At 33.3% G+C, this 11,167-nt stretch overlaps 1 protein-coding gene and 1 pseudogene across 2 annotated transcripts; one reads left to right on the top strand and one right to left on the bottom strand.

Moving 5' to 3' along the window:
• Positions 1 to 2,803: 2,803 nt before the first annotated feature.
• On the bottom strand, positions 2,804 to 5,681 carry LOC129894950 (remorin). Of its 2 annotated transcripts, none has more exons than XM_055970546.1 (5): positions 5,319 to 5,681; positions 4,682 to 4,729; positions 4,504 to 4,591; positions 3,443 to 3,524; positions 2,804 to 3,205 (listed from the first exon to the last, which is right to left on the bottom strand). In XM_055970546.1, the coding sequence occupies exons 1-5, from the start codon at positions 5,515 to 5,517 to the stop codon at positions 3,011 to 3,013; spliced, it is 612 nt and encodes a 203-aa protein (XP_055826521.1). In that variant the 5' UTR covers positions 5,518 to 5,681; the 3' UTR covers positions 2,804 to 3,010. The 2 variants fall into 2 exon arrangements, with proteins under 2 accessions (XP_055826521.1, XP_055826522.1); XM_055970547.1 differs by having other exon boundaries at positions 4,682 to 4,726; positions 5,319 to 5,640.
• Positions 5,682 to 5,694: 13 nt separating this feature from the next.
• Positions 5,695 to 10,846, top strand: LOC129894580 (protein IQ-DOMAIN 12-like; annotated as a pseudogene).
• Positions 10,847 to 11,167: the final 321 nt, after the last annotated feature.

Below are 11,167 nucleotides of genomic sequence, written 5' to 3'. Positions count from 1 at the left end.
TATATGTAATGCTTCACTCAAAAACTGCTCAATTGGTTCTTAATAACATCATGGTGTGCATATACTCTTACGATATCAAGGGTGAAAAATAGTTTTTCAGTAAAAATACTACTCATTTATTCATTGATACCACCAGAGTGTAATATATACTCTGATGGTATCAAAGAGGATTATGTAATGTGTCAGTCAAAAACTGTTCAATTAGCTCTTGATACCATCATAGTATATATAGTATTGTGGTATCAAAATAAAAACACTATTCGTTTACTCCTTAAAAGTGACCACTTATTACATGTTACCATAAGAATATATATATATATATATATCATCACAGTATCCATTATTGTAAAACACAAATAATTGAGTGATAGCACAAACTTACATTCAAATTTCGTTCATCACCGAAATTTGAATGGCCTTCAGTGGTTGGATGAACAGTTTGAGTTCCACTATCACCGAGGGGGATGGATTCGGTGCCAGGGTTTGGAGTATCCGCAGTAGCATTCCGTTTCTTACCTGCAATTTCATCATTTACATTTTTTTCGCCCTCTGTTTCACAAACTTTTCATTTGCCTTTACGATCACCCTTCTCAGACACAACTCCAACATCAGGAGCATTTTCGACATCTCGCACATCACCAACTTCAGCCTCAACATTCAAACCCTCTTTAGGGACATTTTCGACATCTGTCACATCCCTAACTTCGGCGGCCTCAACATTTACCCCATCCCTGAGATTTTCACTACCAACGTCAACAGGCTGCGAATCACCTCCAAGCAACGTAAAACTTGGAGGATCCCACATAGTTGAATCAATATGCTCTTCTTCTTCACCTACATCGTCATCCACACAAGAATTAATGAAAGGAGCGTGACCCCACCAACGACTCTCTGCTCGCTACTTACGTCCCATATAACAAGATGAACAAATATATATCTTATTGTTAAATAAAAGTCAAAAATAAACTTCGATATTTGTAATAACAATGTGTGTGCAATAAAAATTTGCAAACAAGTAAGAAAGATGGAGAATGTATATACCTGCTAATGGAGTGTTCAAGCGGTTTTCTTCTAACAATTTTGCGATTTTTTTTCAAATTCAATTTTGCAGTTTTTTCCCCTTTGTTCGTCGTGTTTTCAGGAAGAGTAAATGTGAAAGAGTAAGGCCTGGTACGTAAAGAAGGAAAAGGAGGGAAAAGGAATTAGTGTTGGGCTGGTCAAGCGAATATGGTCCTAGAAATTAGGGCATCGTGGGTCAGGTCATGCGAATAAAATTGGAAATATCCCAATTAAATAAGGTGGGGCAATGGTGTAATTAGATTGGGCTTTTGGTTCAATTAGAATAAATAAGTTGGTCTAGGTCTATTCTAAGTAAATAGTGTACTCCTTTGGTCTATTTTGCGTAAAATTCCCAATCTTAATTGCCAAAAAAAAAAGGTGCGTTTGCAGAATGTAGGTTTAATGATTGGTAATTACGGATTTTTCTCCGTAAAATGTTGTATAAAATTGTACAAACTAAGCTTGAGAGAGTTTAAAAGTGGAAGTTTCCATAGAAATTTCCTCTAAACCAGAGCAAAAATGCATTGCTTTTATTCCAATTCCTGGCTTATTTATACTGGAAGTTCAACTTTGGGCCATAATACTACTAGTATTATTTCTTAGAATAATTAATTTTGCAATGTTTTCCTTACCCTCTTTCTTCATTTTCATTGGTCAAGCATTAAAAATTTTCAGGTTTAGTACCATAGCCTCCTATTTAACAGGAAGAAAAGATGATGAGATACAGAATTCCTGGAACTCACATCTGAAGAAAATGGTTCTTAAATAATAGTCTCAGCCCTCGCGATCAGTCTTGGAGCTAGGATTGTCATAACTGGAATTTAAGCATGTGATCTAAAACATTTTTCTTTTTGAAGCCCCTCGTGTTAAGGGGATTCAATAGCTGTTATATATTTATCCTATTTGTACAGTATATCGATTCAATTGAAGCCCCTTCCTCCAAGCTAGCTCAGGATAGTCAGCAAGTTCCCGTTCTCAAGAAGCTTCAAAAGACTCTACTGTTTTTTTCAAGTCTTACTTGGATCAGCGAGGATCAAGAACATCACTATGCCCAGCGTATTGAAACTATCAAGTTAATTTGAACTATCTTATAAGGCTCAAAGTAATTGCTTTGCAGCTATGCCATAATATCCAATGATTCAGAAAATAGAGCATTGTCATTTTTTTTCACTTTATATGATTGCCACCAACTTTTCTTAATCCATTAAAGGTTTGCTTTCTGTCACTACTTTCTGCATTTATGCATGTTTTTGGCTGTTTTGACATGATCATCAAGTTAAATTACTCCTTGTGTAGGCTATAAATTGAAGTAAAGTATTAACTTAGTTATTCCAGTCCTTCAACCGGTTGATAATAGCTTATGAAGTGCCATAGAGTATGCAATCATAACCATAAGATCTAATGCACTAGCTTAGACTAACAGGACCTCGCATCATTCCTTTTAAGTTTGTATGAGGCAATTGGATGAGTAGAAACATGTACAGGAGAAACAAGTAGGACTCGTAACTTGATAAAAGCTAGATTTTTCAGACACCAAGAGGCAAGTAATCAAGACCCCCTGGAGGATTCGGACTCAACTGAGTTACACAACACTGCATTAATTTCCTTACTGAAACATGATTGATTACGCAGTTTTAAGTGTCTGTAGTAATTGGCACCGCGAAGACAACCTCAGACATCTAGCTTAAATAAAGAGGTTTTTTTGCGGGGGTTGGATACTAATATGGAATCTACATTCACACTGTTTTTCGTAAAATCTCACAAAGTTAATTTTGTCCAGGTGCTATATACACTGGAAATACATCACTATGCACACATAACAATAAACAATAAATGGTTCTAAAATATATAATCACACAATGTAATCTAACAAGAAACAAAATTCCATTTGCACAAACTTTACAGAATGCAACTCCCAATCACTACCGATGCAGACCTGGTGCTTGCTGCTTCAAAACAATCCAAGGATTTTCTTTGGAGCAGTTCCAGTGGCGCGGTATTTGGCTGCCAGCTCCTCTGCCTTGAGAAGATCTTCTCCACGTTTAGCTTCAATCATCGCTCTCTTTTCTTCTGCTTCCTTGTGGAGAAGAGCAATTTTGTTTTTCATTTTCTCAGTATATTCTGCCTTCTTTTTCTCCAACTGTTCCTGCTCTCAACAAGATATGGAAGATTAATAAAATCGAAACTTGTTGAGAAAATATTCCTCAGTTAAGAATACAAGAAGCTCACAAACGAAACCATCACAAATAGAGAATGAGTGTCCTTATGCTGTTATCGAGATTAGTAGTAAAATCAACAAAAGCATTGATCTTTATCATCAAAATCACAATCAAATATTGTCATATAACTGACTATATTGCAAAATTGAAGGATGGCCACTCACCTCCATCTTTTTGAGTTCAGCCTCTAGGTTTGCTTTCTTGCTGTTTTCCCATGCACCAATTGCAGATACCTTCTTTTGAGCCCTGTCAACAGATTTAAGTTACCATAATCAATACACACAACTCTTTCAAAATCTCCCTATAATTTGAGTAAATATGTAACCATTGCCCATTACTTTCAGAGAAGAAGAAAATGACCGAAAAGGTATGTGCTGATCCTTAAATTGGCTGCAGGGCTTTCTCAAAGACCAGCTCCAGGGGATAGATTATAGTTGTTTTAAAAAAATATATACTAGCGCCATGCAACTCATACTATGTTATGCAAATTTTGCATCAAATAAATGGAAAACAAACAAAATATAATCACTACAAGACGATTGAGAAAGATGGCTAGTGAAGCATATGATACATTGTCACAGCCATCTGAATCTATAATCAGCAAATTGGCACATACTGTCATTTAGTAATTTATCAACAATAACATACCCAGTGAAATTCCACTAAGTGGGGTCTGGAGAGACCTTACCACTACTTCAAGGAGGTAGAGAGACTGTTTCCGAAAGACCTTGGCTCAAGTGCCCCAAACCCAAGTAAAAGAAGAAGAAGAAATAATGAAGGCATAGCTGATAATAAGAAAGTCAATGTAAAGTCTACAAACAATAACAACATCAAAATAGTAATTAATCATATGAAGAAAATTCTGCCTACTGTCTCAAGCTCAGGGCAAAAAGGAATGATTAAATGTGCAAATGACATAACCAAGTGAAGCAATCAGAGATAAAACTATAAATTTCCTTGAGAAAGATATCTCATAAAGAGCAATCAATACTTCTATAATCAACAAGATTTTAATTCTTAGCAAGACAATGTCAAATTGTTACTATACTGAAACTTATTTTGCTTATTTGTTGTTTAATTTGGAGTAACTAGTGTGTTATTTGCAGTCAGCATGATTCATATAATTATCGTTCCTTCACATGCTAAGCAAATTCACGTATATCAGTCCTCAATCCTCATATCACATCATCGACATGTATGAGAAATCAGCATATTGAGTACATACTTGTTTTCGGCTTTTGATTTCTCACTTTCCTCCCATGCTCTGATGAGTGATAGTCTCTTCTCTGTTGCAACGCGTGCAAGCACAGTATCTGAGGATTATACATCAAAGTTAGTTGATGATCTTAAAAGCAGTAAATGAATCAAAAACAACAGAAAGAAAAAGAACAATCCTAATTTACCTCTGTCAATAGATCCCTCTTTTTTCTCATCAGCAGGTTCTGGTTCTTCTGTCAATGAACACAAGTAGCAAAAAGTTAGGGATACCATAACAAAGTGAGTAAAGAAATTTGACAACGAAAAGTAGTGAAATTGGTCAAAATTTTGAAGAATAATCAAAAAATAAAAAATCAGATAAAAATACATGAATTAATCAAAAGCAAAATTTTCACAAATATAGAATAAATCATTTCCCAAAGATTCTTTTTTTTCCTTTCTTTTTTCCTTCTGAAATAGAAGTAGAAAAAGATAGTATCAATTGCTTCACCAAAAAAAAAAACTTTTCTTTTTTATCTACTGCTGATATGTATAAACTTTTTCAATCATACAGAGTCCTGTACAAAAGAAAACTAACAAAAAAAACTTTTTCTACACAAGAACAAGACAGGGGAATCTTAGTTGTTTAGCTGCCTGAGCATTCATCTTATTGGTGATTGTTAGATTCCTCATCTTGTAATCCCCTATCCCTTACCCTACCCCCAATTTTAAGAAATTAAAATAAAAATTAAGCAGGTCGATTTTCATCAAGAGGAAACGTAAAATTCAGCTGAAAACATATATAAAAAAAATTCATAAGCATATAGAGATAAGAGATTATACTATTTTCTTCGACAACAACTAGTGCTTTGGAGTCATCGGGTTTTTCTTTTTCTTTTTCCTTGTCTTCTTCAGGAGGTGGCAGAGCTGGTGCAGCTATGGCTTTCTCATCAGCCGCTCCTACTTCTTTAGGAGCTTCAACAGTCTCTGTTTCTGGTGCAGGGTCCACAATTTCTACTTTCTTAGCTTCCAATTCTGCCATGGCTACAAACAGAATCAAGAAAACACAGAATTCTTTCTTTAAAGAAAAAAAGATCTTTTTTTTTTGAGAAGATATTTAGTAGTTGGAAGAAGGTAACTGTCACCTTAATTGATTGGACATACTCTATATATATATAAATGGACCATGGAATAGAAGAGAGGAAGAGGGATACGACAGATGGGACTATTTTGGCTTAGCTGGCTTATCAATTTGTACAGTCTTGCAAAGAGGAAACTCAATGGCCAATGGTGAGCTGTCACATAACAGTGAACTTCCCACTAACTTCTCTTTTTGGTTTGTTTTTAATCTGATTTTCGGATATTTATATTAAAATTTGATTAATCTAAATTCATAATTGTATAAGAATTTATTCAAAAAAAATACTCCAAATTAAAATTTTTTTGATATCTAAAATTCAAAATCAACATATTTTATTATATTCTTTGGCTGTAGCTATCACTAACTTGGCCAAAATACGGTAATCATGATAGAGCCGTTGGAATAAAGTATTTTGGAACAAAATAATCCTCTTTAAACATCATGTCACTTTTGATTTACTTACAAAAATTTATGTGGTCCTTAGGTCTAACGTTATTTTTATCCTCCCCATGATCGTTTCATCTGAAAAAAGATCTAAGTTATATATATTAGGTAACTTATAATTTAATTAATTACACAAAAAATTTCATGATAAATATGGTACTATTTGGTAATTGATAAGAAATAATGATTAGCGTATTAGTAGATTAAACTATACTAATAAAATAGATTTCGACTTTCGGGTCCTGTCCATTGTCAATCTTGTTTTGAGATTTACTTGTACGTATTGCTCTTTGGTAAATACAATTTTTTTTACTTACCAAAAAAAGAAAAAGTCTAAATGAAGGCTAAAGATGGTAAGATACGCAATATTCAAAAGATATTAAATAGAAATTAAATATTTTCATGGTAGGGCCTCTAATACCACCTGTTGTAGTAGTAGATATTTTTTTTTTAATTTTTGGCGTGAAAAATGATAAGGGAAGGAGTTGGTTGGAAGAAAGTGTTAAGCACGATTCTTCCACATGGAACTATTAATTGATTGCCTCAAGAATGATACAATCTCAAGTCACCAACCAAACAAGGCTTCACTATTCCAAATCTATGCACTTTGATAAAACGGAAAAAGGTCTAAAATGTATTTAAACTATTGAAAAAAATATAAAAATAGGTAAAATTACTTAATTGAATGTGTTTTAAATAATATTTACCATTTTTAAATATACTTTTATTTTGTTACCATTTTTAACAATCAGTAACAATATTTTCATTAAAGACATTATACCCCTTTTTATTTGAAAAGAAAAAGGCTTTATCTCTCTCTTTCAATAAGGGTTTTTCTTCATTGTGTCTCTCTCTTTCAATAAGGGTTTTTCTTTAGTTTCAGTGTCTATATCTCTTATTCCTTCATCTCTTCTTCATTCTTCCCTTATTCTTCATCTTTTTGTTTGTTTCAGACGGAACTCATAGATTTTAGGTGCACAATTGTAATAAAAGGTCAGAAATCTCCTAGAAGAAGTCCACGAATTCGAATTGTTGATTCAACGGACAGTGGTGAAGTGAATGTCGGTCCTACTTTTAGTTTGAGAATTTCTGCAAATCAATCTCCAGAAGAAGCTGGTGGTGAGGTTAATCAAAATCTCCAAGCATTGCATGTGAAGAAAAAGGGCGGTAGAAGTAAGAAAAAAATCAGTGAATTGAGTTCTAAATCTAAATCGAAAAGAAAACGAGTTGATGTTGCATCGGAATCTAAGAAATTTGTTGACAATGATGATGATTTTGAGGATTTACCTCTTCAATTTCAGTCAAAGAAAGTGAGACCTACAGTTGCTCAGGAGAAGAATCCAAAAAATCGAAATCGATTGTGCAAAAAAATGGTTCTACCAGAGAGTTTATATCCGGTATGTCATTCTACCAACACATTATTTAACTGATAGCATTTTATATCTGTTTATGTGTATTTTCTTAGTTTGTTGTTGTTTTGAACTTGTGTGCTAGATGTTGAAGAAAAAATTTGTGTATTTGATACTTTTATTATAGTCTAAATTTATTTGCTCAAGTTTATTATATCAGTGATTGTTGGGAGTTTTGCCATGAATTGTTAGATCTTTTGTGTTGCAATTTGTTTATTTTTTAAAATAAATAAATAAAAATGAATTAAACTTTGAACTAAAATGTATTACACGTGCATTAAAGTTGAATTAGAAGAGAATTAGAGACGAATGAAACATGTATCTAATGAAACCAGCCTTCAGTGATCTGTAGGCCACAAAAATGAATTAAAGTTGAACAACAAAGGAATTACACACACATTAAACTTGAATTAAAAGAAAATTAGAGACGAATGAAACTTGTAGCTAATGAAACCAGCCTTCTCTACAGGCCACAAAAATGAATTAAACTTGAATTAGAAGAAAATTAGACACGAATGAAACATGTAGCTAACAAAACCAACCTTCAGTGATCTGTAGGCCACAAAAATGAATTAAACTTCAAGCAGTGATTAGAGGTGAAATTGTCAGAAGAAGACTCATTGCCAAATTGAAGTTCATGTTGCCACTTCATCAAAAACCAAACACAAGAGTTTATCAAATTAAACTCCCTACTTTAGAACATTATCATGATAATAATGACAAGAAACTCATCAATAGTCCAAGGGAAATTATGAAATCTAAAGAACTAAAGGTAAAAGCAATCATTCAGCCTTTGTCTAATTAATTTTCCAAATATTGGTTCAACTATAAAAGACACCTACTAACACATCTTATTTTGACTTTTATGGTTTGAACCTCCAAATGAAAATTAAACTTTTTTATTATTTTTATAACTGTAATATGGTTTTGTTTTTTGGCAGCTTAAATGCAAGAGCCTTAGGACTTCGAATTTCAACTTGGCTTTAGAACAAGACAGTGAAGCCTTGTGGTCAAGAAGAGAAGAAGCCATTGACAAACGAGAGCATTTGATGAAATACTCATTTTCACTCAGGGTAAATTCACTTGCACTTGCATTATCTCACTCATTTGTTAGTAAAAGTAGGAGTTCACTTGTCGATACAGATAGTGCAAATATTACGCTTACCAATGTATTTTAACATATTGTAGCGGTTAACCTGCCTTATTTTCTAGATTACTAAGCTCAGTTTTTATGAACGATTACCTATAAGATATTTTGAAATGACCTGATAGTATATTACTTCTTTTCAGGAGAACAGAAATGATCGAACTTTACAAGAAGTATTAACCAGCAAGCAAAACAGAAGAAGCTACAAATTTGATCAGTTGGCAGAACTTGAGGCACCAACAAAAGCAGGGTTATTTGAGAAATTGAGATCATTTAGAGACTCAAATGTTCCTCTAGCTTATATGAATGGGATGACACAACTTTAAGTGAGAAAAATGCATAGAGAAGATTGTATAGAGGACCTACATTCTCCTTCTTCACTTCCAAGAAGATCATTTTCTAATGTAAAACGAAAATCGAACGTTAATGTTAACTCATTACCAAGTTCTCCTATATTTCCTACTTACATAGCTGTCACAGAATCTGTAAAGGCAAAAACAAGGTCAATGAGCACATCGAAGCAACACCTAAGGTTACACGAGACATTGTTAGGTCAACATTCTCCTTATAACCTCAAGATTTCTTCTTGGAGATTATCTGATGGTGAAATATATGACAGTGCCAGAAAGAGTAGAACTTCTAGCAGGTAGCTGTGAATATAAAAGGTGTTCTACCAGGATTGAAGAACATGAGTGTTGTACATTATTACTATCTTTTTTAAGGATAGTGTCCAAGTCGGTTTGCTCTCACCTCGACTATTTCATCAAGTGTTGTTAACTTCTATCAGTATCAGTACTAGGTAACTCTAGCCACCAAGGATGAGTATGTACATTATCGACCTGTTTATCCAGTACTTCCAGCAAGGGAAAGCACAAAATCCTAGATTTGCAGCATTACTTCTGGACATGAAAACAATCAGAAAAATGGAGCTATAATTGGAGCTTCAAACTTCTTGAGTAATCTATCTACAGTTGATTGATGAAAGCCAGTGCAGATCTTTTATTACTGATTTTAACACTTCCATAGACTTGCCACAATGTGTATATATATTTATCAGCATAAAAATAGTATTTCTTCATGATTTTAGTAGAATTGTATCTCCCCGTGCATTTGTTGATGATTTGAACTTGTCCCATTTTTCTTTTATCAAAGCTAGTCATAGTGATGTTTTCAAATTCTTGTCATTTAGTATTATTAGAATTAATTTTAATTTTTTAGGACATGTTTGATGACACGTTAATGTTAAAGTGTTTCAGTAGTGTTATCAAACTGAAACCTGCATTATGAATTAAACTTGAATGAAAAATGAATTAAACTTGAGTGAAAAATGAATTGCATACATATTAAAGTTTATAATGCAATACATAGCTATCTTTTTTAAGATAATTTTTGTTCATGTAAAATACATTTTTAATATAGTTTTTTGTTCATGTAAAATATATCTTCTTCTTTTTTAATAATGTCAATACATAGCTACGTTAATGAAAAAATGTTTCAGTAGTTTATCAAATTGAAACCTGCATTATGAATTAAACTTGAATGAAAAATGAATTAAACTTGAATGAAAAATGAATTGCATACATATTAAAGTTGAATTAGAAGAGAATTCGACACGAATGAAAAGTGTAGCTACTGAAATAGCCTTCAGTGATCTACAGAAACACAAAATTGATATTAAACTTGAACTTAAAATGAATTACACACACACTAAAGTTGAATTAGAAGAGAATTAGACACGAATGAAAAATGTAGCTATTGAAAAAGCCTCCAGTAATCCATAGAACACAAAAATGAATTAGACTTGAACTAAAAATGAATTACATACACACTAAAGTTGAATTAGAAGAGAATTAGACACGAATAAAAATTGTAGCTAATGAAAAAGCCTTCAGTGATCTATAGACCACAAAAAATGAATTAAACTTGTATCTTCTCCAAGATTGTGTTAGGTCCCTCTCATATTTGATTGTCTCTGGCTACAGTGCTTCTATGGCTCCTCACAGCAGCATGTATCAAGACCGGGAGGCCTCAGATTGCAAAGTGTGCCATTGAACTTGCTGAACAGGCGTTGTCCAAGGATGGGTGGCCTGAATATTATGATGGAAAACTTGGCCGATTCACAGGCAAGCAATGGCCAGGATATTGCAAATCAACAACTAAGTGCAGACAGTCTCCGAAAGAGGTTTGGGGCTCTACTATGGGAATATGCAGTGAAGAAGCAAAAGAGTAACCTTCTGAGAAGTGAGATTCCACCGAATACACATCACTTAATTCCAAAATTGGAGTACAAATGTTGTAGAAAGTCGTGGTTGAAAAGCTATGAAGCTAAGTATTGCCCTAATTTTGGAGAAAATTATGGGTGAGAAGATTGGAGAGAATATTGGTGTAGCAAATTTGGAGAGAAACAGGGGAACGGGTCAGAATTTTAGAAGAAAAAAACCGTACTTAATTTAATTCAAACAATTTGCTATATATGGTTAAAATAATTATGTTGCTCTATGTGGTAAATATTTTTTGAATATTGTACATTTAGGTGATTTACCCATAAAAA

The sequence above is a fragment of the Solanum dulcamara genome, chromosome 7 (assembly GCF_947179165.1).
Source record: "Solanum dulcamara chromosome 7, daSolDulc1.2, whole genome shotgun sequence".
Lineage (NCBI taxonomy): Eukaryota > Viridiplantae > Streptophyta > Magnoliopsida > Solanales > Solanaceae > Solanum > Solanum dulcamara.
Note: the sequence above shows the minus strand (reverse complement) of the source record. Positions and strands in the feature narration are given on the sequence as shown.